Here is a 27320-nt window from a genome sequence, read left to right on the forward strand (position 1 = left end):
TACTTGGGGTGAAGGGTGAAGAGGAAATGGGCTCCAGGAAAAGTGGGGGTGCTGAGAAACCCAGAGCTTGGTATCATTTTCGAGGAGCCTGTGGGATATAAGCCAGGCAATGAAAAGCAGGTCTAATAAAGCTTTCTGGTGCTGTGACTTTCGTGTTATATTTGTCAGAACCTTTTTGGACTTGCTTCGATCTCACTGACATCAGTTCTAGCATTTTGCTTTGTATCAAGAAATAGAGGGGAAGTTCTGAGATCTGTGGAGAGCCTTTAAAGTTTAGGGGTTTGGTTTTGTTTTTATCATGGTGTGAAAACAAAACAACTTTGCAGTATTTGAAATTTTAATGTTTCTCCTCTTTGAAATGAAACAGCTGGAAGCCAGATAGTTATAAAATTGCTTGGTGTGGTTTTTATTTTTTTGGGGTATGCAATAAATTGTATAAATTGGATTCTGACCTTGAGTTTATCTGGTCGGACAGATGTTTAATGTTTCCTTCAGAAGCTGGTTGTGAACTGGTGGCTGTCAAACTGTTGAGGAATGCACAGAAGCAAACCATGTAGAAGCCTCTTTAAATCAGTGGAGTATGTAGTATGAATAGTAAAGGAAAAGTATGGCAATTACTGAAGTGTTTCAGATCTGTCCTTTGACTGACTCCAATTCTAAGAAGGGCTTTAGTTGTAATTCTCACTTTTATTCTTTGATCTCTTTTTAGAATTTCAAGTTCAAGATGAGTTGGTTCTGTTAGAGCTTTTTACAAATGTGTGCAGTTTAACTAGGGAGGAAAAAGATGGGGTAAAAAGGGAAGGAATTTTAATCTTCCTAAAACTGGTTGGCCTTAGGTAGGAGTCACCTGGGAAAGGATTTGACAAGTTTGATATGTAGTAGTTAAGGTGAACTTTAAATTTTTTAACAAGACAGTGTTTCATACTGGCTTTAGTACATATTGAGGAAACAATAGTGAATTTAGTTGGTTTTTTTTGACAGTTTCAGCTTGATAATGGTTGATGTTTTCTCAGAAAGAATAACTTTATTTTATGAAATAGTTAATGAACAGTAGATATTGGAACAGACCCAATATTAGATAACCAAAGATCTTTAACTGTATTTAGACTGAGGTTATTTAAATTAAGGAAGAACATTAAATACTTGTTTCAGTATTTGAGAGCAAGCATACTCATAACATTTTTACTTGTATGGTTATTCTTTTGATGGAAATTAATTTAAAAATTAATACAATCTGTTTGGTGTAATAATGCTGCAGAATTAAAAAGACTGTCTTATAATGCTAATATGCTTTCTGCTGTAATTAGATCAGAATTGTAAATAAATTGCACCCTTAATTTTACATCATGCATTTTTCATCAGAGTTAGTTTGAGAACAGAAAGTAAAATGAAGTGCTGAAGACTCCTGTAGTCTTAACTTTGACTAATACAAGACTTCTGTTCTTTTAACTCCACTTAAAAATGGTTTGAGTTTGCTACGGCTAAATAATCTATTTGCTTCTCAGAAGGATAAAAAAAGGCTTCAAGATTGTTTTATATCTTTGGAAGAAAAAGGAAGTTGAAAAGATAAGTATAAACTGTTGGAAAAATAATGTGAAGTATAAACTCTTGGAAAGATAAGTATAAACTGTCCTTAGAGAAGATTACAGCTGTCTCCCTGTGTATGTTACGTCTTCTGGCAGCACACATAAAAGCAGAGGAATTGAGATTAAAAATAATATGAAAATGAAAAATATACTGATGAAAAATAACATTTCATTAATAATATGAAGTGCTGTAGGATGAGGTGGTAGTCTTAGTTCTTAAATCACATTTTTTTTTTTTTCTTCTTGTGACTAAAAGTTTGGCATCTAACTTGACAATTTAGTGTATTCATGAATTTGTGTAAAAACTGACTTGAAACATGCAAGTGCTTTTATGCCTGCAAGCCTGAGCTGTCCTACCACTTCTTTTATAGAAATAGATGACGCTAATTTTTTTGAAAGAATTTGTCTTGTCCTTTTTGAAAGTTTGGCGAAGTCTGAACCTCGTAGATGATTGCTTGGGTGGTGCTGTACCCCAGGATATCTGTAAATATCAGAGTGGCATAACCTCATATATGAGCTTATCATCAGAGAGGGAGTGAACTCTCACCAGATCCACATCCAGGTTTATGTGCTGCTGAGATGTCCTGGATTGTCACAGGCTGTTCATGCCTGACTGTGCTATCAGATGGCACTTTCAGAGCAACTCTGAATTCATTGCAGACATGGATCCCTTGGATTACTCCACTTGTAAAACCCTTATCCTGCTATTGGTTGCTGTTCTACTTGTATATACACTCGTGGACTGTGAAGTTCTTATGAGAGATACACACAGTAAGCAGTGCTTTCTTGGCTAACTGTGAGATCTAAGTCCAGACAGCTGCTTGATATATGAGCAGTTATGGAAATGTATCAAAACAAAGGATATTGGATTTGTGTGTATATATATCCACTATATTGTTTAGATAGAATATAGTATTAGAGTGTATTTCTTATATTCTGTATGGTTCAATTTTAAGTAAGCCTGTAACAAGGAATATATTAAATTAAGGGATTGATCATACTACACAGAACTACTTTGTAGAAAAGACTGGCTATTTTGCATAGTAAGTTTATAGGTTATGGTTCCTAAGTGTTGGTACCATACAAAATTTTTAAATTATGGTGCTGCTATGTGCATGTGGCTTGGGAAGCTGTGAAATATTCAGTGAGACTGGGCATAACAAAATACACATCTGAAAATCTGTTCTAGTTTGAATCTCCCATCTTTGCAAGTTGGACTTGATGATTTTGGGAATCTTTTCCAGCCCTAATGATTCTATGATTGGAAATCTAGATGTCTGTTCCAGTAAGCATTTGGGTTCATTACACATCATATCTTGTAATTTTGATATGTAAAAACCCTCCATACCCCTAACATGGTCTATTCTTTCTAAAGTGGTGAATAGTGCTGATATTACTCCCACTAAGCATATCCAATATATTCTTATATTTTTCCTTTAATTAGGGTCAATTTTATGGGTGACATCATATTAACAACTGTAAATCTTTGCCTGAAGTTTCTTTTTAAGCATTTCTACAAGTTGTGTGCACTGGATTTAATTCTCTGTGCCTCAAGAACATTTTTTACCTTCCTCATAGGAATGTAAATCCTGTACCACAGTGAGGCAGCAGAATTCCCAGCACCTAATAAGTTTATCATCTATGCTGAAGTAATGAAAACAAACCCTTCACTGATCACGTTTTGCAGGTTTTTTTGCTTAATTTCTGTCATTTAAAAAAATCCTGCACAAACAGGTGGGATTGACCATGGCAAAGCTGTGTCAAATGCCCAGAGTTGATGAGAAGAGTAGGGCAGCATCTCTGAGTCTAAGTAGTGCAGTTCTTGGAATGAAGTTCTAAATTATAGCTGTATATAATATAATGTTTTCATTATTAATCTATGGCTTTTTGCCAATAACATATTAATCATTTAAAGAGAAATGTTTTGATAGCTTTATTTATAGTTGAATGTGTATGAAGCACTTGCATTTGTATATATTAAATATGTTTTATATAAACCTTTTATACATTTTATTTTTTTAAATTGCAAATTGCATAGGTTGGGAAAAGAAAGTACATGTTTGTGAGATAAATTTGTAACACATTTATTGATGAGTATAATTTTTATTGTCTCTATTTTCATTTCCCCTCTTTTGGCTTTCAAAATAAAACTGTGTAGTAAGGGAAAGACAAAAATTGTTGGGTTTTTCAGAAAACTGAAAATGTGCCAGAGTATCTCTTTTACAGTTTTAAATGCTTTATGAGTTTTTTAGTAATTTCTGTTGAGTGGAATTAATTTTTTTTCACAAGTTTTTGTATCTTTTTGCTATCATGAATCCTTTTTTAAACCTTTTTTGAGAAGGTCTCTCTCAACCTTCATCACTTGTCAAATAATTAGGCTGTCCAATTCTTTGTGTATGTTTCCTCTTTAAAATTAAACACTTGCTGTTTTAATGATTGTCATAATATAATAAGATATTTTTTCCTGAGATAATTGCACACTCATTAAATAACTACTATAATTGTCTTTGAAATGTGCCAAAAGAGAAGCATTTTTGTAAAAATTAGTTAACAGATGGCAGGCATAGGAAGAAAGCTTCTGGCTGGGTCAAATTGCAGGAGTAAAATAGCAAGGTGAGACTAGTTGATAAAAATAAGTTAAATTGATATTATTTTTTTAATGATAATGCAGGGTAAGTGTGGTTGAATAATCTAAATAACTATTTGGAAATAGGTATCTTGTTAACATTGAGAAACTACAAAGCAATTCATTAAATGAGAGTACTGATATAATTATGCAATCTTAGTGTCTGGAAGAAGTGGTACCTAATTACATACAAAAGAGAAAACAAAATCCATGTTAAATTGTCTTTTAAGGACAGCAACCCATTCTATAGGCTGTCAAAGCTATAGTTCAATATATGCCTAAACGCTAATAAATTATCAGGAAAAAGACAGTTTAGAAAAAAAGCTCCTATTCCATTTCACTAGTATTTCTTTTTGTCTTGTGTTAATGCAACATTTGGGATATGAACTGCACTGGGAAATTCCTTCAGGTACAGAGAAACTTTGGCCTTTTTTGTGTGATGGGTGTTTTTCCAGCATCCAAGCTCCTGGTTCAGTTTTGAGTTCACAGGATCAGGTTCCCTGGCACAGGGCAGTTGGTCAGTGCACACAAACACCTGCAGGTGCCACGAGCACGGGGCCAGGCTCATTCCAGGGGTGCCCAGGGACAGGACAAGGGACACAGGCTGAAACTCAGGAGCTTCCATCTGAATATGAAAAACAGCTGCTCTACTGGGAGAGGGACAGAGCTCTGAACATGCTGCCCTGAGAGCTTCTGGAGGCTCCTTCTACTCCAGAACTGCCTGGACACCATCCTCTGCAGCCTGTCCTACAGGGATGAACTACATGATCCCCAGAGGTTTCCAACCTCAGCCATTCTGTGGTTCTGTGACAGAGGAAGGAGTGGGAGGCATTATTGTCTCCAGTACAGGCAAAATAATTGTGTGTGGGCCTGCAGCATTAAATGCAGAGTGCAAGTGGACTCGTTGTGGCACTGTCCCTTGGCTCCAGTAGCCACCAACCTGCTTTAACTAACACTGTTATCTAGACTCTGCATTTTTGAGTGGCTAAGAACATACCGTTGCCTGTAAAACTTCCAGAGCAGCATTTTATCTTGAGACATTTTATAGAAAATCAACACTTGATGAAGTGTTAGTGAAGTGTTATTACTGAAAGAGCAGCAGAACTTGTAAAGATGTTAACCAGTAGTGTGGTTTTGAAGCCAGACAATCTGATACATTTGGAATTCGTGTGGCTTTTCTTCAGATGTCTGTGTGTTTTGTGCACTCAGGTTTTGCAATGTCTTTTAGCTGTTATGTTACTTCTAAATATATAGACAGATCAAAATAATTTTCAACACTTTGTTTCCCAAACAGCCTCCCACATCTGGAGAGGTATTGTTTTCTTTGTTTATTATCAGGTTAAAAAGAAATTGCTCAATTTCCTGGTTACACAGATTTCTAAGAGAGTGTTTATCATCAGGTGCTGAGTGGATTGAATTTGGGAACTCTTAAGGCTAATAAATATAAATTAGTGGGATTCTTAGGATGATGAGACCAAGAATTCTAATGCTGATTTCAGTAAGCATGATAAATGAAGCTAGGAATGTGGCTTTAGGCTAGAAAAGATGACAAGTCTTACGCTTTTGAAAGCTGTGTAATTTGTAGCAGAGATTGATTTTCTTACATAAATGTGGCAGGTTTTCTTTTGTGTGGCCTATCTGGCTTGTATTTGTACTTGAGTTTTTTGTTCCCTTGATATCTTACTGTGAAAGCAAGCATTTTAATTTATATCTCCTGAAATTGTTCCCATCTTTTCCATACTGCCTGCTCAGGAGTTAGCCCCTATTTGAAAATAATTTCAATGTTAGTAGCATATCACGTATGTGTACATAATGCTGTTGAGCAGCATATTCAATTGCAAACCAGAATTAGTTTCATAGATTGATACGAAGGCCTCCTCTAAGAGATACTCATGACCTCACAATTTAGTTTTAGTTGATATCTTGGAGAGAAAAGAGAAGCTAGCCTTAGCGTTAAAACCATGTTGTGGTTCTGAGATTTTTGTGTATTTTTTCCGAGTTTGAAACATTGTCTCAAAACAATAGTCCTACTGATAGGTTTTTAAAATAATCTTAAGTAATCTTAAAAGGAATTGTTTCACTGTACTTTACTTTTATAATGAGCACCACAATACAGAGATTTCTTTAATAGTGTTTTAAGCACATTCACAAGAAAGAGACTTGCAACATGCTATGGCTTCCAGTACCTGTATTCCACAGAAGGATAAGAAGATGCAGTATATGTGCATTGTTTTTTATCTTTAAGTCAAGCAGCAGTTGTCCATAAAGCCTAGGTATGGCTCAGCCTGATGTGTAAACTTTGTTGTAGCAGGAGCTTTGGTCCTTGAAAGCAGAAACGAGCTGTTAGAGAACCCAAGCCATCACAGGGAAGGCAGGTAAATTATTTAAGGAACATCTGAGTGACAAAACCAGACATGTGTCTCACTGTCTTTGAGTTCAGTAAGAACAACTTTTAAACTAAATTAGGCAAATTTATTTTGATGTGTCTGTATTGTAGCTCCTATTTATATCATCCTTTGGAGGATTCCTTGACGTGCAATCCTGTAGTGTTTGAAATTTGATCAACTCCAAACACCACACAGGAGATGTGTTTTCTGGTGCCTGCCCAGTGTGCTTGCTGACTTTATGTGGTTTAATTGCAGTGGTGTTCAGGCTGTGAGTGATTTTAGATTTCAGAAATGGTGACCCAGCCTTGCTTGCTGGGGACAAAGGCACAGAGGGCCTCCTGCTCATGACGGTGTTTGGGGATGTCCGTGGCAGCACACTGGTCTCTAACCAGGCTGTCACTCTGCTCCGTGCTGGTGACACTTTCTGCTGACTTCAGCTCTGTTGAAGATAAGAATTTCTCTTTTCTTGGCCTTCACAGTGGGTTTGCCCAAAGTCCTGCCACTTCTGCTGGTAGCCAGACTCAGTTGAGGTCAGAAACATAACCATAGCAGTAATTTTTCAAAACCTGTCTTGCAACTTTTTTTGCACATTTTTTTCTTTTTGATCCTTACCAGAAGTTATTTTGTGGTTATTACTGTGAAGCTCTTGGATGCTGTTCTTTCTCTAGAAATCTTATAGAAATTTATTTTGGGGAAAAAATTGTTTGGTTTGTTTGCTTTTTGGGTTTTATCTGCCTGAAATCAAACTGTTGTTCTCCAGTAGTATCCTCTGACTTGGGACTTCTATTTTTGAACCATCACACTTTTTGATAAATTCCTTTTCTTCAGGCATCTTGTTTTACTCCTTAACTAGGGGGAAGAATTTTGTTCATGAATATTTAATTGAGAAAACTAGATTCTAGGGAAGTAGTTTCATTAGGTTAGCATATATGCTAAAGGACTCTTTTGAACTGAAGATTCTGGCATAAAAAGCTGTTAAAGTAGTTCATTGAAGCTGAAACAAAAAATATGTTAGTTGTTTTGAATTGAAGTGGAAGAACTATGCCCCCTCTTTGATTTAAATGGAAATGTGCTGTGCAGTCAGTACTGATATTAGTGACTCCCCAGCTGTTGATGTTAAAAATAATTTTCCCTATTTCTGTTATATATGTTTTAGTGTTAAGTGGGTTTTTTTCATCTCACTGAAATTATGAATGCTGAAAACATTTTAGATACTCTGTAAAGTACTGAGTAATACTACCAAAAAAAAGCCATTTTCAAAGATCAAGTAAACTTTTAGACTTAAACTGCTTCTAGGGAATAAAATTATTGTACAGAGAGATGTTACATGCTAGCCTTTCTGAATATGCAATCTGTTTTGATTTAAAGATCTTTCATGATTGGTATTTCCCTCTTAATCAAATGATACCTATTTTTCACATCTGTCATCTTGTCAACAATACTTCATTGTTCTGCTAGAAACAAGCACTTAAAATGCATACCTTAAAAACAGGAAAAAGTTAAAAAGAAGGCTGCCATTATTATCACAGGATCATTTCCTGGGGACTGACCAAGACAGTGATCCATTGCAGCATGTTTTTCCAGTAGCCTTTTGTACTTTGAATAAGCTGGTTCACTTACCTTCCAATTGAATTGGTTTTTACCATTGTACTCAATGTATTATAAAATGTGAGCAGAATTTGGTAAATTAGGCTGTTGAAGCATGCTGTGGAAGAAAAGCTACCTCTGTGTTTTGTCCCATGTGTGGCTGTTTCTGTGACCTAGCCTGACTTCCCTTTCTGTAGGGTTTGCAGAAGTGAGGCACTGACACAAAAGGTGGGCAGCTTCCTGCTGCTTCTGCAGAGTTCTTGGCCCTCCTTTGATCCCTTCAGCAGGTTCAGTGACTCCTCCAAGCAGCACAAGAGTGCCAAGAACAGACCATGGAGGGTTGTGCAGTTTACAGCCCTTCACACCTGGAATGTCTCCTCAATGTGGGCTGATAACAGAGAGAGTGGAAGAACTGGGGGATAGTGGAAGGAAATACTTGCAGCACTAAACTTCCTACGGATGAAAGTGGGTTTTGTTTCAATCAGAAAAATGTGTTCTTACAAGGCCATTTCCATGATAGATGTAGAGGGAACACTGGAACTGAAATTTTGACAAGAACCAGGGACCATTAAGGTCCCGTTGCTTTTTCTTGCTCAGAGATGGATGCTGTGCTGGTTTTTAGTGTGATTGGGACATGCATGCTGAAGCTATCTTGGATGTTGGGACTAAAGGGAAGCTCTTCTTGTGATGTTCTTTCTGAAGGGAGTTTGGGTGGGTTTTTGTCTTCTTGTCTTCTTCTCTGTTTGGTAAGAAAAAAACCATGAGAAAATAACTCTCTCAGTAGCACACAAAAGTGGTGGTCATATAGAACATGGGTGGGTAAGTGGCAACTTTTAAAAATTCAGTTGAATTTTGAGTTTGTTGCAATTTTGTTTTCTGTTTTGAAGACATCTGCAGTCAATTCTTCATTATTTTACCTTTAAATCATCATTTAAAGGGATTTTGTCATCTTAAATTAGAGCAGTTTCAGGTAATGTTACGTTTTTCAGGAGTTTAAAAGGCCATTAAAAACAAGCTGGGGATAGAAGCTATCTGGCTTTATATGTTAAATAAACTTTTACAATTGTAAAATCAGGCATATGTATGTGCATGTGTTCCAGAAGAAGCAAATTCTTATGTGTACTGTCCAAGAAGGTGTTGGATGATGTTAGATTTCAGTGGATCAAAGATATTTTAGAGCTGTACCTAGGGATTTTGAACCCTAATGACTACTTTTTTAAAAAACAGAAATATCTCTTTGATTTTTCTTGTCTGTAACTATTTAAGTATTTTACAGATTTATTTCCAGATGCCCACATAAGACTTGTTTCAAACAGTGAACTGAAACCTGAATTGCCTTTTTATAGAGTAGAAAGTTTAGTCATCCTTGTTGTTTAAGGAGTCAAGTAATTGCAAAATTTGTACGGTTAGGATTAAGCAAGAATGGAAGAAAGAAGGAGGCTTTTGCTGGACCATTTTGGCCCTTAGTTTAAAGAAGAAAATCTTAAAGTAGAGGTAGAGGTATGGCTGTGAATTTGGTCTGAGCTTAGTAACTCATTGGTGGTGCCTTGGATATGATAATGATTTTTTTTTTTCATAGACAGGAGCCTATGGTTTTCTCATGGTAAGCGCAGTGATACTGCCATAGTGCACCACAAGGTGTGCCCTTAGGCATCAGCCTTACATGCAGGCTTAGCCTTACATGTTCTGGCTCTGCCTGTGAAACAGAACACTGAGAGGTTTTGCTGAGGCAGTGGCTTGTGTTGGCATTGTCTGCCATTTTCCAAATGGCTCTTACATTACAGACTGGAACCCAAGAGAAGTGGGTACCTGATGGGCACAAAACACCAAACCACTGAAAACTGAAACACATTAAATGCAGCAGCTTGGCAGAACAAGCAGGATGAAGTTCTCAATTTCTTTCATTTCCTGGCAATTTAGCATGCTCCAGTACATAGAGCCTCCTTTAAGAGTTCCCGTGCAAATTACACACAGTTTTCATACCACTACTAAATATTCAGAAAAAGATTCTAACTATAGTTGGCACTGAGCCCCAAAATACTTTTTTCAATCAATCTCTTCCAAATGGAAGCAAAATGTGTGCTGCAGACTCATCCTGTAACTTCCAATGCTGCCTCTGCAGAAGGCCCAGCTTAGCAGCTGCTTCCATGTACATGGCTTGATCCTCCCCCCAGGAATGATAAGGCAGGTCACTGGGAAGAAGCTGCTACTAATGACAGCTATGGTATCTTCACTATATTGGTGGCAAAACATGATTAGTGATACTATTACTGGGTTCTGTAGCACTGAGATGTGAAACAACATTATGTAGAGAGAGTGTGACGTGCCAACAGGTGCACGTTTCATCTTAGAAACATGACTAGTTTAAGGTTGCTGACCCTTCCATTAGTGTTTTCATTTCCACAGAAATTTAAAATTTAAAATAAGCATGATGCTAAGTGCCTTGTGAGGCATAAACCACATTCACATCCCAAATCACAGATGTATGTTCTGAAGTGACTGTCACACAGATAAAAACTGTTGTCCAGCCACAGTGCTATAATGTTTAGCCATTCATTTACCAACATTATAGGTAACAAGTGTGGAAGATGAAAAACACTCTCACCTGGTATCTTTTTCTTTTCTTTTGTGTTTTTTTTTTTTAATCTATATGTACATGTCTATTTTATATTGGGGTAGGTTTCATAAATGTGTGTCTTGAAATTCTGTATCCATTAAGCACAGGCAGATGGTGTGGGGCAACTGTTGAACAAGAAAAAAAAGCAGTTCAGAAGGAGCTCTGGAGGGAGTTGGCTCTGGAGAAAAGAAACCCTGCTGCATATTTAGGTGATCTTCCCATTAGTTGTACAGAAGTAGACTGATTAACTGAAAATCTCATTTCAGTTTACTGTCTAAAGAAAACTACATCTTTTGCTGGGATTGCCATTCAGCAAAGGCAATGTCTTTCTGCATGCAAGTGGGGTGATAAATGTGGATATTGCAGGTAATCTTCTAGAGATAAACTATATCAAGTCTGTGAGTTTTTGGAGTTTTTTTTAATAAAGAACCTTTTTAATTATAAATCCACCATTAAAAGTCACAAGAGGACTTATTTCTGCAGACTATTGTGGAAGAAAGAAGTTTAGAGTGCTAGTATGGAATTCAGAAATCACTGAGTTGAGTTCATGCTTTGGGGTTTTTTTAAAGTTGCATTCCTAAATACAACTTTATAATTCCAATGATGAATGGATATACCTTTAAGATTTTTCAGTGCAATGAGTTAAAAGCAACTGCAGTTTTCGTGTGATTTTAATGTGAAAAATTGAGAAGCTAATTTGGACCAAGTCCCCAAACTATTGATTCTTGTAAGTCATGAAATTTATTTATCTGTACTATGGTTCTGATGTTCATGGTGTTTTGGTGACTAGACATGCACAAAGAGATGCCTTGTTTAGTAATAAACATGAACAAAGGTGATGTAGTAATGCATGAAGATCAAGTTTCCAGGTGGCTAATTTTAGCTGCTTTTAGTGCAGTTGATGTCAAGGTCATCTTGATTTCCTGAGGGCCTGATAGACTCTCAGGAACTTGTTAGGCTTTCAAGGCAGGCAGTCTGAGCATCGTCTTGCAGGTAGGTGTGTGCTGCTACCAGCAGGAGTGAAACAGTCACTCAAGGCACATAAACCTTAACTTTTTGTTGTTAGACTCCTTAGGGTCATAATTTAGCTCTTAATGCTCTTAGCTCATGATTTAGCTGTTAGGTAGCTAATCTAAGTGGTTGGTAGATCCACAAGTGAAAAGCATTACTTCAGTGAAGTGCCTCGTATAATTCAATCACAAATGTGTGACTTGTTAAAATTTCAGAGAAAAGCATTGCCAGCTCCTAGAATATATCACGAATGGGCGTGACTTCAGGGAGATACTTAGTCTGAAAGGTTTTGTGCACACACAGAGTTGAAAGAAATGCTACTCTATTGTGAATGGCCATACCTACTGCAGGAAAGGGGTTCTTGCAGTGGAAGCCATGTTTTACTATTGGAACAGGTAAGGCAGGATTTGGGAGGGTTTTCTAGGAGGTAGAAGTAGTTTTGGTGTTAAACTCGCCTGCTCCTTGGGGCTTCCTCTGTAGTGACATGCAGAGGATGTGAAGGAAGGATTTGTTGTGGAAAATAGGTTTAGGCTTTAGAGGAGAAAAACCTGATGTCTGTAAGTTTTGAGGATGGTGGTTTGTCCTTGCTGGGGGAAGGACTGTTGTGCCAGTGAAGGTCTTCCAATGCATGTCCTAAGCAACCACAGCAGTGTTGGAGGAAATGCCTTTCTTTGAAAAGCCTGCTCAGCAGAGTACTGTTGGCTGTTGGAAAGATGCTGTCATGATTCTGCTTCTTGATAATGCCTGGTAACTTGACTGCTTTTACATTGTTTAACTAAGAAATCATTCAGATACGTGTAGGTTATACCTTCTGCTCCTGTGAGACAGCATGTCAAATTCCCTTGGACAGTGCCAACAAGATGCTCCCCTGGCTGGGGATCAGGGCATGTGTGGGGAGTTGTACAGCTGTTGTCAGATCTGTTCCCTGAGTGGTTTTCGGGCCAGCTCTTCGGTGTGAGCAGCACCAGGGCCCATACCTGCTGCTGCTGCTAATGGCTTTTGCAGGCAGCAGCAGTGGTGTGAATTTGAGGTGATTCCTGCCAGTTTCCCTGCTGCCCAGAGGATTGTGTGGAGCAGCAGGGAACTGACAGGAGGCTTGTTTCCTGCACTCAGCTGCTGCTTGGCAAAGCCATTAGCAGCAGCAGATACCCTGGAGCTCCCTCTGTGCAGGCTCAAAAGACAACATTGCATTGCTTTGCATTCGCTCGTGTTTGGATGATTATCTTTGCAATCGTGAAAAGTACAAACCTATTTTTCCGAATAAAATCTTCAGGTTTTAAATATGTGGTGGCCTCAGGGTTTTCCTTTCCACCTTCACCTATATAAATGTCATTTAAAATTTTCTCTCTTATTCCAGATGGAATATGTTAGTAAGGCATTGCTGAGAGGATATATTCCTTTAGGATGTTTTATCTGCGTTCCGTCTCACTGAGGGGGAGGCGTGTTTTCAGCTTGCAAAAGGCTTTGCCCTTTTTTTGGTAGATGCTCGAGAACCTTTGAAATGGTTTTCATGTGCATGACGATTTACAACTGTTCAATCATTTTATAGCTGTGCATGTTTTCAAATCATGAAATTATTAGCAGCATAACAGAGCTGCTGGATTAAATGGCTTTTGTTGCTAAGTACACACAGATCCTGTCCTCTGTAGTGCAAGCATGTTTCATGTTCTAATCTCAAAACACTTGTGTTGCTTTCCAGTTTTGGTTTTCGTGACTATGGTGACTTTCTTGATGAAGGTTTCATTACAGATTTATTTGGCTTAGAATGGCTGGCTGGTGCCTTCCTGCGTCTTCATGAATGTCATTTCCATGTGGTTAGAAATGTCATAGCAAAATGTAAAAATCCCCATGGTCTGGGATTTCTAACAAACAGCTTAATGTTTGTGCAGTGCGGGAGATAGAACTCAGCAGGGATAGTACAGAGCAGCACGCAGAGGAATTATAACATAGAGGAGCCTCGGCCAGCATACTCACAGTTCTACAGTAAGAGTGTAGTAAATGTTGTTGAGGAATAAATTGGGAAGCAGCTTTGAGCTCTGAGAAAATGTAGCAAAGAAACTTTGTTTTAAAAGGATAAAATATCTAGAGGCTGTAAAAGGATTCACGAAAAAGCAACCATTTCTGGATTACCTACTTAATTATTAAGCATTTTTTGTTTGCTTGTTTCTGGCCCAGGAATGTTCAAGAACTGACCAATGTAACACTACTGCCTTTGGTAGCATTTGGCTTTTGAGCTAAAATTATACCAAGGATACATTAGGAATATTTTTTTTTTGTTGTTTAGCTGATCTCAAAACATAAAATAGTTGATTAGTTACCATTTTTACCAAGATATGAAATAATCACCCTTAATGATAAATCCCTGTAATTTACTGTAGTTACTGTAAGCAAAATGTAGAAACATCTTGGCTAGAGTTCTCAAAAGTAAAATTAAAATGTGGTAATTGCCCTTGTGATGCTGCTGCATATTTAAAGAAATATCCTTGAATTTAAGTGGTATTGTTAAAAAAATAATCAATTTAAAGTATTTGTGCCACTAGTGTTTCTACTGGACAAGGAACTTAATTTTGAAATTAATCTTAAATAGAAGTGAAATTACCTTTTAGAGTAATGACTAATCTTAACAATCTCAAAATCTTTACCATATTTTAAATTTTCTATGGAAAAACATATATCTTGCAAAATGAAGATATATGTATATATTGAGAAAAACAGAAATCAAGTCCCGATCTTTCTTCAGTCTTCTTAAGCGGGCTTTTGAGAATCAAGGGTATTGCTAGGATGGAGCTATGCTGTCAAAAGCTTGTTTTTTGTTTTTGTTTTTTTTTTTTAGTAACCTTGCAAAACCCCAATCTTCTTGTTTGTTTTATTTGATATGTTGACAACACGTATTTTAAAACTTGTCTGATTTTTTAAAAATAGCACTTTAACCCAAGCTGGGAATGAAGAGGCGCTTACCAGAGAGCCGTGTCCCGAGGAGGTCTCGGCCGCAGGGTCCCGCAGGTCTGGGCAGAGGCAGAGGGATAAAACCGAGCAGTTCTTCCATTTTCTGTAGGAAGCAGGGAAGCCTGTCAGCAAATGATCTATAGTCACTCTTACCATCGTATAGTAATGAAGTAAATGCAAGAAAAAATAATAAAAAAAAAATCAAGGAGAGCAAAATCTGTTTGTGAGGGCAGAGGCTGGGATTCGGCCGCTGTTCCCGGTGCCCTCCCCGGGCTGGAGCCGCAGGGTTGCGGTGCAGCGGGTCCGGCGCACACAGCGCCCGGTTCCCACGGCTTTCCAGGGAGCGAGCGGCGCTGTGGGCGGCGCTGCGGGCGGGGAGCGGCAAGGGTTAAAGCCGATCCCCGCGGGGGTTAAACGTGGAGCCTAATGGAATAATGACGGGTAGCACCATCTGCTGGCCTAGTTCCGCGGGGAGCGGGTCTAACCAGCGCTAATATTGGCGCTGATGCCTTTTGATGCTTTGTGCGTTTCTTTCCGCGCTTTGTTGGGATCCGGCGCTCCGCGCACGGCGGGGCCGGGCCGGGCCGGGGGCGGCGGGTGCGCGCCGGGCAGGGCGCGGGGATGCTGCTGAAGCGAGCGAGCGCTCGGGGAGGGCTGAGCGCGGCCCGGCTGCCGCTCGCTAAATAGGCCATTTAGCAATCTTCTCCCCATGCTTTTCTCCTGAGCACTGCCGGGGGTGCTGCAAAAGCGGAGGGCAAGTCTTTGTCTGACGCCAAAAATGTCTTCAGTGAAGAGGCCGAGAGGAAGGGTAAGTGAGAGCCTGAATGAGTGGGAGGAGGAGGGGTTCTTTGGGCTAAAAGGCTAATGGGATTGAATAACCTTCCTTATTACTGGCTGCTGCTGCGGGAGCCGCATCGCCATCTTGAGCTGTTCCCGAGCTGGGTCCGGCTGTTTGTTGCAGCCCCGGGGCTTTAAGGTGGCATCGGGAGCGGCCCCATCCCTGCCTCCCGCCCCCGCCGCCCATGAGGCTCCTCTAGAACATGAATCCCGGGAAGTGCGCGGGGTTTGCCCAGAAAATGTGTTTGGAAATTCCTGGTGGCTTTTCTTCCTGCTCTAGGCAGAGGCGCATTTACGGGTGAGAACGTAACATAACTGTTATCTGCTGGGGTTTTGTGTTTGAATAGGAAATTCTTTCCATTCCTCAAAGGGGGAGGGGAGGAAAGCAAAAACATGTCTTCTGGCTGGCTGCAGGAGAAGCTCATCAGCCCCGTAAACAATTCTGCCTCCATGAAACGGGCATTAAAACCCCGGAGATAAAAACAAGTTACGTCTTTTATCCGAGGCATGGAGTGTATGTTGATCTAAATAAAGGAAACGCTGCTTTCTGATCTGTTTATGGATATAGAGCTGTGTAATTTTAGTTTTGGTTTTATCTTTTGTCTGTTTTTTAATCTTGGTGTTGTTCGAGCATCTGTTGTGTTCATCGCCGAGTTAGTCCTGTAGATCATTCATCTGCTTTAGGGGAACTGTGGTCCTGGTATCCTACCAAAGGCAAAACACTGATGCTGTTACCTTCGGGAGCTCTTTGCTTTTTCATATTTTACTGGAGGTGTTGGATGTGTGTGTCAAATGTATGGGAATGCTGCAGAGGTTAAAGATTGGTTTCTTTAATTACAGAGGTGGAGAGCCGGCTCAGAGAATTTCAGAAGAATAATTTTTACTGACTTTGAGTACTTGGATTGGTTGTTTAAAACCAACAATTGATGTAGTTATTTTGAAACCCACGCAATTCTGTGGTATAAATGGAATTCCTCATTTTTTGTGTCCACATAAGTCTCTGGCAGTTACATTTTTTTTAAATGCATATCACCAAAATTACCAAAAATGTTTGCACTTTTTCTTTCTATCTTTAAAGGGATTTAATGTACTTTTTGTTTATTGCTACAGCCTCCTTCCAAGAAGACTGATGGTTCAGGATCATATACTAAGTTGCAGAATACCCAGGTGAGGGGAATGTCTGAAAAGAAGCAGAAGAAAAAAACAGACTCGGAAAGTAAACAAGAGAAGGCGAATCGCATAATATCCGAAGCAATTGCAAAGGCAAAAGAGAGAGGAGAGAGAAACATTCCACGAGTAATGAGCCCTGAAAACTTCCCCAGTGTTTCAGCTGAAGGAAAAGAGGAAAAGAAGGGTAGAAAAGTTAAATCCAAACCAAAGGATAAGGAGACTAAAAAGCCGAAAACTGGTTCCTCATCCAAACTTAAAGAGAAAACAAAAATTGGGTAAGTAGATTAAAACATTGTCTTCTCTTCAGACTGTATTTCCTTGATTAAAATGGGAGCTGCTTACTGATAAAATGTTCTCCTCCGCTGCCTACACAAAATTCTTCCTGATTAAGTCCATGTGTGGACTCTCTCATTCAGGAACAAGAATGCTCTGTTTTCTCTTTAGATAAAATCACTGTAGGAGTGTCCTTTTGAAAGGAATTATTTTAATACAGATTCTAAAATATTCTGTGTTCGCTTTGAAGCATGGATCGAAATACCTTCTGTCTAGCTTGGTAATCCATTCTGACTCCAAACTGAGTTTTTCTGGATTATAAATGCTGTTTTTATCAATTTTGGCATGTAGCTTCAATACAGTGTGCTTGATAAACTACACAGGGAGAAATTGGAATTTTAATGAACTTGTAGACAAGAGAGTATTCTTACAGATATCACACGTATCAAAAGTAAAGCACATACTGGAAAGATTAAATTCTAACAATTTTGTAGTCTTCACTCATATCCATTTAATCTGCCCTCTTAAATATTTTGCAGACTCAGCTGGGTCAAGCAGGGTGGATACGTTAGGGTGAGGAGCTTTTGGAGTGCTCCAGGGGTTTCAGGAACTGGCTCATCTTGGGACTCCAGAGCTAACCTATGTTGCCTGTTTACTTTTAAAAGATAGTGTGTGATTTCCAGTATTAAATATATCAGTCACAACTTGAAATAGAAATCTTACTTACAGCCTGATTTTTAGTTTCATAAATCTGTGCTCTTTTTGCAGCAGCAGAAATATTAACTGGCATATCTCTGAAATTTAAATGTCTCATATCCATATGTATATTTTACTGTATGGAGCAGAAATGAATGTTCTTTTAATCAGTCTATATCTCAGTGTTTTCTTTTTTCCTTGTAGAGATCTTTTCTTACATGTTTGAAGTGAACAATTTTGAGTAGTTATCCTGTAGTTTGAAGGTTACTGCTCTGTACCCAACTTCATTCTTAACATGAAATTTCATGGTGTTAATTTCTTTCTGTTCTGTTTATGTGTTGGCCTATGATGCTGCTTGTAAGCATCAAGTAGTACTTCCTTTTCTTTTTTTCTCCATCTAGTTTAAGGTGGTGTACTTTTGTGATGTGTACTTTTGTGAAGTTGATTTCACTTTCATGTTTCTGAATTTACTCATGTTCTGTAATAAACATTTTGTGGATCTGTCTAATTAGAAAACTTACACTGTTGTTCAGCTAGTGTCAGTTTCATGAAACCTTGTGGTTTGTCCTTAGTGTGCTTTTGATTCATACTTGTGGACAAAAGTAATTGACAAAATAATTGACAAAACCTGCCAAAATAATATCATTATGATATACTGCATAGTTGCCATAATACTTTTACTTTTTTTAAATGAAAAAAAAGTAAATTGTTACCTACAATTTATGATTGTGCACTCAATTTTGTGTTGGTGAAATGCTTTGCTGTGCACATCACTTAGGATCACTTTTCAGGATTTCATCAGACGGCGTCAGATGAGAAAGAGACATTTCTCAAACTGTGTTTTTAACTGTGGTGTTTGTGTTTGATGCAGAGTACATGCAAGCTGCTAGAGCAGCTCCCATTTAATTATTGTCAATGTTTGATCATTTTGCATTGGGCTGTGAAGGTTTGTGTCCCCATTAGTTACCAGTCTGATCAGCTAATAGCCAGTAGCACTCTGCTAACTTAGTCATGCTGCCAGGTCTTGCTTTCATTATGAAGGATAAATACCTAAAGATGGAGCAGTCAGGTCCTGGTAAGGAGCTCTGAAGAGTCTTCTAAAACCAACACATATTACAGATTTCCATTCATATTCACAGAATTCCATTTTATTTAGATGGACAGCAGCAAATCAAATCCTTTGAGACATCAAGATACTTCATTTTTGCAACCAAACAGATTAATGTGTGGTGTTGAATTAGCACTATTGTATATTATTGATATAAATACATAAAACAATAACTGCTTAGCAGGGAATACCCCAGGGATTTTGCAGAGCAGCAATTGCAATAAGGCCTTGATTTTTTAAAAGAATAATCTTACCAAACCCTGCTTTCTATGCAAATGTAACTGCTGATATTACAGCAGAATAATTACTACAACATCACTATACTTGTCTTTTCAACTATGGTTCAAAAAATTTTGTGATTAATATTTTTTTTTTTATTCAGAGAAAACCAAAATTAAAGAATAAGGAGTTTAGAAGACTAAAGTTTTGGTAAAGGTTTTGTCCTATCTTCAGTTCTTAAAAAATATTTCTTAATGAATCTAAGCACATCCTCAGAATCATTAAGTCAAAATAGGATTGGGTTTTTAAGCGTGTGGGTTGCTCCATTGATTTTTCTCATTACCTTAAAATAAACTTTGACTGAATCTTGGGAGAAAATTTTACTATGCTAAAATAATACCTGTAAAAGACAAGAGCTTTATTGGGCAGGAAAGGAAGGGAGGATCTCAGTTCAATGTTTTTTTTCCTTTGGATGGAAAGGTTTCTGAGATCTGTTTAAAATGGGATAAAAAAGAATTTCAATTTTTTCTTTCAATCAATAATGAGAAAAACTTTATAAATATGTATACATATTTTTATATATTTCTTACATTTAATCAGAAAACTCAAGGTCCCCTCATGTTTTAAAAAGATAAGCAAACAATTCCCAACTGTTAGAAGCCATTATGAACTAATTTTTTGCAAGCACTATAGTTGTGAGTGAAACCTTGAAACCTGTAAAATTTTACAATTAAAAAAAAAAAAAAAGATAAATATACCTTTTTAACAGTAGCAGAGAATTTGGGTGCATCTGCTGTTCCATTTTAGAAGAAGGTCTGCTGCGATACATCCATCCCAGATGAATCAATTTTTTTTCAGTCAGGGTTTTCTATGGCAAACTCATTTAACTTCCAGGAACTGTTAAATCTCTTGCTTCAGTCTGGATTTGGAGTGCCAGAGCAATGCAGGAGGTGATGCAGAGTTGGATGTGTTTGAGAAGATCTGAAGTCACATGTATGTTTTGGGTGACTCCTGTTTCATTTTTGCAGGCCAAGACAGAGCTGAGTGATCTGAAACAGTAACAAATATATTGATTTCTTTTTTTTTTTTTTTTTCTTTTGAGAAATGTTTGAGAAACCATTTTAATCTGCTCTTTCATATCTCTGCTCACAACAAACACAAGCCTGTTCAGTAAGAGCACAGCTGTACCCTCTGTAGCCCAGAACTCAAACAGCAAACTCTTATTTAGATTGTGATCATAGACTTTGACCTCTTACAGGGCTTTATTCTGTGTAGCAAGGTCTGGGTTGCTCTGGAGAAGGATTTTCAGAGTTACAGTTCAACTGTAGAGCTGGAACACTAATTGCAGAACAGACCTTGATAAAATATCCTGATAGCCATCAGTTTAAAAAAAAGTCCTTTAAATTGTAATACAGCACAGCTTTTACTGAAATGGAGTAGCCCTCGTCTGGGATCGAGATGAGTTTTAGCTACTGTGTCTGGATTTAGGGGCAGGATGGTCTTTCAAGAGTTCCTGTTTTTGCTGCTCAGACAATCAGTTTGTGTTTGGTGGCTTCATGTTAATTGTTTATATTTTCCTTCATGATGCTCTGAGATCAACACCTACAGGAAAAATTTATAGCACAATTTTCATTCTAATTTATCAGTGCTAGTTAGAAATTGCTGGCAGCTACTTTCTAGGCAGGCTGTAGTTTCTTTCTAAAGGTGAGGGTAAAGGTTTTATTTTTTGGAGCTGTGAAGGCAGAGAAATAATGCTTATTAATTTCAGTCAGGTCCATTAGAACTGGATTCTGTGGTTAGCAAAGTTTCTGTGCCATAAGAATTGGTGAAGATAAATGACTAAATTATATTATTAGCAATAACATTATAAGGCTATGATAGAAATTATTAGAAGAATGTATGTATAATATATTTAGTATTACCAAAGTTAACTAATTTGCGTTATGCACTGATTACTGATTAAGTTAATTCTTCAAAATTTGCTTTACAATTACTCTGCAGACAGCAGAACCACTTTGTATCCTGGCTATTTACCAAGGTGTGTTGACATTTAGGAATCTATTTAAAACCTTTCATATTTTTGCACAGACCTTGTTTCTATTTATAAGCTCTTTCTAATTGATTCTACTTCTTCCATCTAAGGTGATGCATATTTAATCTAAAAAGTCTACTTCTTACCACTTGATGTGAAGAATTATGAATTTGTGAACATTCTCTTGTTCAAAAAAGTAGATTGGCATTTAGGTTTTATAGCTCTCAACGTATTCCCACCTACTCAAACATAAAATTAAATATCACAGCCCTGATGAAAAGCAACAGCTCTGCACTGGTGATGTAAAGGACAATATCAGTTGAATACATTTAGGTAATTCCTTTTTTCTTAATCACTGCATAGTTTAAATAAATAAGTCCCCCAAATTCTAAGAACTCAATTTACAAATGCTTGAGTCAGAGTGGCAGTCCTTCAGTTCAAAACTGCTGCCAGAAATGGCTGTATTATCTCATGTGTTAAAAGAGCACTGGTGGATTTTGTTCATTAATCCTTGAATTATGTAGCAATGAATCCAGCAAGTGGGATGTGATGCTGTGCACTGCTGAAATGAGTGACTGTCCTTGTTGCCTTGTACCTCGAAGCAGGTCTCGCAAATACTGTTAACGAGCAGTCTTAAAACCCAGCACCCTGACAGATAATCTTTGCTTCTTGATCTGAGAGTGTTAAGATGGTTTGAAACCCTTATAAACTCAGGTGCTGCCTCAGGAGCCGTGGGGGGAGAGCTGGGGAGGAGCTGGGTCTCTGGCACTGGTGCTGGGGAGGTGCCTCCAGCTGGGACCTCCCGGGGCAGGGGATGGCACTGTCCCCCGTTAGCTAACATTGTCCCCATTAGCTAGCACTGTCCCCTGTTAGCTAACATTGTCCCCTGTTAACTAGCATTGTCCCCATTAAATAGCATTGTCCCCTGGTCCCTACCAGCCAGGCAGGGGCTGGCATTGTCCCCATTATCTAGCACTGTCCCCTGTTAACTAGCACTGTCCCCATGAACTAGCATTGTCCCCATTAGCTAGCATTGTCCCCATTAACTAGCACTGTCCCCTGTTAACTAGCACTGTCCCTGTTAACTAGCACTGTCCCCGTTAACTAGCACTGTCCCCTGTTAGCTAACATTGTCTCCTGTTAGCTAGCACTGTCCCCGTTAACTAGCACTGTCCCCTGTTAACTAGCACTGTCCCCCATTAACTAGCACTGTCCCCATTAACTAGCACTGTCCCCCATTAACTAGCACTGTCCCCATGAACTAGCATTGTCCCCATTAGCTAGCATTGTCCCCATTAACTAGCATTGTCCCCATTAACTAGCACTGTCCCCTGTTAGCTAGCACTGTCCCCGTTAACTAGCACTGTCCCTGTTAACTAGCACTGTCCCCGTTAACTAGCACTGTCCCCTGTTAGCTAACATTGTCTCCTGTTAGCTAGCACTGTCCCCGTTAACTAGCACTGTCCCCTGTTAACTAGCACTGTCCCCGTTAACTAGCACTGTCCCCCATTAACTAGCACTGTCCCCATTAACTAGCACTGTCCCCCATTAACTAGCACTGTCCCCATGAACTAGCATTGTCCCCCGTTAACTAGCACTGTCCCTGTTAACTAGCACTGTCCCCATTAACTAGCACTGTCCCCCGTTAACTAGCACTGTCCCCATTAACTAGCACTGTCCCCATTAACTAGCTCTGTCCCCTGTTAACTAGCATTTTCCCCATTAACTAGCACTGTCCCCTGGTCCCTGCCAGCCAGGCCGGGCTGGGGCACAGCTCTGTGCTAAGAGCGATGGGGTGCTCGCTGAATCTTGAGTTCTGTTAGATCTGTTAAGGTCATTATCTTGTGTCCTGATTAAAATGGCAATAAATTCAAGGTTTGGCCATCCTTCTGGGATGTCATTTTGGTTATTATTTGGGATTATTGTTTCAATGTAGTGTGAGCTGGAACTGACTGATGGTTCCAAAAAGACTATTATGAGTGCTTTAAAATCTGTGCACAGTCCAGAAGTTTTTAATTGGAATTACAACTGGAGAAGGAGACAGTGGCTAATATTACTATGTTAGTATTATTTATGAAACATATAAAAGGATGAGAGAAAATGGTTTTATACCAGCAAATTAGCTCTTATTCAAGAGGCTACAGTATCTTGTCAAGGAAACTTCTTCTTTGTATTTTTAGCAAAGTTTCTAGTGAAAAAGAATTGCTAATACTGTTGATAACGTAGGAGTGTTATTGTTAGTAATTTAACAAAGTGCTTTGGCTACAAATGATAATATCTGAGTGGTGACTCTGGACACTAATAATTAGCAACTTGGTGTTTTCTGTTTTGGGAAAATTGCAGTAGCTTGATGTATTAAAGGCCAGCTGTACTCCCTATTCCTGACGTGCCTAATATGTATTTGCTGCCTTTTTCTTTCTATCCTCTTTAATATTTCCTTGTTTATTCTTTGGAGACTTTGGAAAGTGTTTATCACTTTAAAGCTGTTCAGAGTACTGGCAGTGTTTCCATCGTGTTCCCTGCTATGAAACAGAAGGGCAATGGAGCACATTCTTACTGGTTTTCATTTAAAAGAGAGAAGTTGCAATGCTCTTTAAATAGTGGTTGTTGGTAGCTTTAAAGCATGATAGGAGTCCTGTGCTAAGGATCAGAAGTAATACTGGCTCATGAGAAATCTTCTTTTTAAATCTTTTTTGTGGTGTAAGTTTCTCAACATCTTTAGTTTGTAATTATAGAAGAAAATACATAATGAAGAAATCTGCAATGTCTAATTGTTGAAACATTTATAGTTGTTATGTAATAAGATAAATATGAATTGAAAAAGGCAAGAGAAAGTGAAATTGGAGTGGAGTCTGGTGATATTATTTATTCCATGTCTGCAGTGTGCTGTTAACTTTTCATAGAAACAGAATAGATAGTTTCTGTTCAGAACAGTTTGTTTCAGGGTGGAAAAAGGGATTTTAGCCAAGGATCTTTATGCTTTCATGCAGAAATTTATAAACTGGCAAGAGAACTTGTTCGCTCAATGAAAATTTCTCACAGAACTGATCCAGTTTACAAGCTTCTGAAAATCATTGTTTTCACATAGCAGATTTTTTAGAAGTTTTTGGCCAAAATATGAGCAGATTGCATTTTTACTGATAGAAATGTATGACTTTAGCACCATACTGTTGTTCAGCAACTTCTGATAGCAAGGAGCATTGTGATTCTGGGCACTGGATCAGAAAGAAGTAAAACTGCATTTGTTCCTGTCATTGGCACCATATCCATATAGAGGAAGAAACATTCTGATCTACAGCATGCAGAGATGTGCAGAAAATTTCAGGGAGAAGCTTGTGAAGTACTGAGGATGGGGAATGCAAGCTGAAAGATACAAAAGCTGACAAATGGAATATTGTGTGTAAGGTGCAGGGGCAGAGCAAGAGGTGAGCCCAAGGAGGGACAAAAATTAAGGAAAGGAGAGGAACAAATGTGCAAGGAAAGATGTAGCTAGAGCAGAATCACAAAATACCCCATGTTCTCAAACAGTGTCCTTAAAATCCTCAGCTATTCAGTGGGTACCACTAGAACCCATAGAAACCCTATGTCCCTTAATGTTGTGTTTCCTGAATACTAAAGGACCCTTGAGCCTAAAATAGTAAACAGTGGTGCATGAGGTGAGAATGAGCTGTGGTTGCACAGATACAAATATTTAACACAGCAACATGCATTTAGGAATTGTTTTAATCTACCTTTTCACAAAAGAGGATCAAAATTTGGAACAGATTGCCCAGGTACCTACCAGCTGTCAGCCGTGGAGATAAGTGGAACTTAACTGGGCTGAGCAACATCAAAGAATTCTGAAGTTGGCCTGGAGTAGGGACCACAGGTCTTCCTGAGACCTCTTCCAGCTTGGCTTGTATCTTAACACTTGCTTGATTAAAGAACTTTCAGCTATCCTTTTTCTTTGAAATAATTTAAGAGCAGGGAAAAATATATTCATACTTCCTACCATTTTTCCAAGCCCTAAAGGTGCAAACCAGGGACTTGGTGGGGTGGATATTGTTTTATGAATGGTCTTCTAGGAAATTCTCATAAGATTACCACCTTTCCCTTTAAATGCACATTAAGTTTTAGCATCCAGAATTCCCTTTAACAACAATTTCAGAAGGTCAATCACAATGTGCCTTGTCTGCATCATTTTGGAATATATTAGCTGATTTGACATATTAGTGACAAGTGCTAATGTAACACTTAAATTTTATGAAACAAAGTGAGATAAAAATGGAAAAAATTATTATCCAAGTCCATCACTAGAAAGTGTCATATTGGACAAATACCCAAGAATACAAGTCGTAAAATAAAACCAAGAAAAAAAGAAACATGACTCCTAATCAGAGCTTGAAAAGAGAGGGGGAAAATGCTCAAACTAACCTTGAAGTCAGTAGGGAAACCAGTGTGTTCATTGCTGAAAGTATTTCCTGTGATTATGAAACATGTTTTCTAACTAATAATTAAACTGAGAACACCTAATGAAAAGCCAAGGACCAGAATTTACTTGTGAACAAGAAGCTCTGTGATTATGCTGACTACAGCCTCATTTCAACCTGCATCCATCAGTGCTGTTCACTTTGTGCTAAAAGTGAAAAAAAACTGGAGTGGAAAAAACCCATTTTAGCCTTTCCACTGAACACACATAGTGATTAAATATTGAAAAGCCATGCAAATATTCCTTGCTTCTGAAGTTATACCTGCAGTCTTTTGTAAGCAATGCTGCTTGAACTTTCTATAATGTTTTGGTAGTTTAACATGCTTATGTTCCTGTGAACTCTTAGTCTGGACATAGTAAATATTTATGTGTTCTCTTGTTTGAACACTTGCAAAGAGAGGTAAATGAGTTGTGTTTCAACCATTACATTCTCACCAATAGTGTTCTCATCAGCTGACCAGTTTATTTGGTGTTACATGCTGTAAAATAACTTGTATTGTCTGTATAAACACTAAAATTTTGTGCTTAATTTGTTTGTGACATGGCAGAAGCACTTGTATGCTGGAACACTCTCCTCATTTTCTGTTACAGACCTGATCATAAGAGACCATATGAAATATATATTTTAGGACAGCTCTCTGTGATTTTCTTGACTAGTTTGTCATTCTACAATTATGCCACTGTAAACACATTTAAATAAGTGTATTTGGCACATTTCAAATATGGAAAAATATTTTTACACCCTTTAGTTAGAAACAAATCTGATGATTTACAGTGTAATTTTAAAATGCAAACAGAGGAATAATTGGTGCTTTTTCATTAGAGTTTAACTAATTTATTCAGCACAATGATGGTTCTTAACATACTCTGATAGGTTCTAAGATTACTTACAGATAAAACTACCAGATTTTGGATATAGCAGATTTGTTCGATTCCCTTATTTTTACCATTGAATGACTTAGTTAAGCATAAAAGTTTTGCATGTCAGACAGCTTTGGGTGATTTTTAGATTGTTCTCCACAGTTAATTTTTCTAAGTAAAAATAAGGGAAGCTACATTTTGCAGTGGTAAATTTTTTATGATAAATCATTTAGTGTTGTCATCTGCGGATGATATTTCTGCTAACTTTGTGTAGTTTACCACTGTCACTTGGTTTAAATGTTGGATTTTGTGTTTCTGTTTCTCATGTAAAGATTTAAAATGTACATGATAATTAGGAATTTGTGATAGATAGCAAGGTAACTGTAAAGAAGCTCACTAACACTAGTGAACAGTACTGTGTGCTGTAAGGTATTTGATAATACCTATTGCTCGTTTTTCAGACAGTGCTGTTGAGTTTTATGTTGAGAATATGGGAACTGCTGGTGATTTGCTCCTGAAGTTACACACACTGGTGTACAGCATTCACTCAAGGGCTGGGGTTTTGTTTCTGACAGAAAGCTGATCATCACACTGGGCAAAAAGCAGAAAAGGAAAAACGAATCTTCAGATGAATTGTCTGATGCTAAGCAGACTCCACAGCGGCCCCTGAAAGATGAAGACTCACAGGTGAGTAGTTGGTGTTCTTCCTTGATACATTTCTGTGTGTTATGTCCCCCGATCTTTTTCCCCTGTCTCCAGAAAGTTACAGTTCCTTGGATGCAGTGACTGTTACTCTCACACTTCTGTGTGTCTCATAGGTAGAACTTTTCATCATCAGCCACTTCTCTCAGTTTAAAATCAGAACATCCTACAGGGTAGAGTCCCTTTTCCATAAT

General features: G+C 38.2%; 1 protein-coding gene across 6 annotated transcripts in view; it reads left to right on the top strand.

Annotated features, from left to right (window-relative positions):
* The window catches only part of CHD9 (chromodomain helicase DNA binding protein 9), an 86500-nt gene that overhangs the window by 17060 nt on the left and 42120 nt on the right, over positions 1-27320 (top strand). For 4 of the 6 annotated variants that reach the window (XM_058034402.1, XM_058034401.1, XM_058034404.1 and 1 more), the window contains 2 exons: positions 16708-17042; positions 27000-27111. In XM_058034402.1, coding sequence (XP_057890385.1) covers positions 16708-17042; positions 27000-27111 — 447 coding nt within the window. Of the gene's footprint in view, positions 1-15428; positions 15569-15872; positions 15896-16707; positions 17043-26999; positions 27112-27320 lie in introns of those variants that run through there. The other 2 variants (XM_058034405.1, XM_058034406.1) reach the window with 2 other exon arrangements.

The sequence above is a fragment of the Melospiza georgiana genome, chromosome 14, assembly GCF_028018845.1.
Source record: "Melospiza georgiana isolate bMelGeo1 chromosome 14, bMelGeo1.pri, whole genome shotgun sequence".
Taxonomy (NCBI): Eukaryota; Metazoa; Chordata; class Aves; order Passeriformes; family Passerellidae; genus Melospiza; species Melospiza georgiana.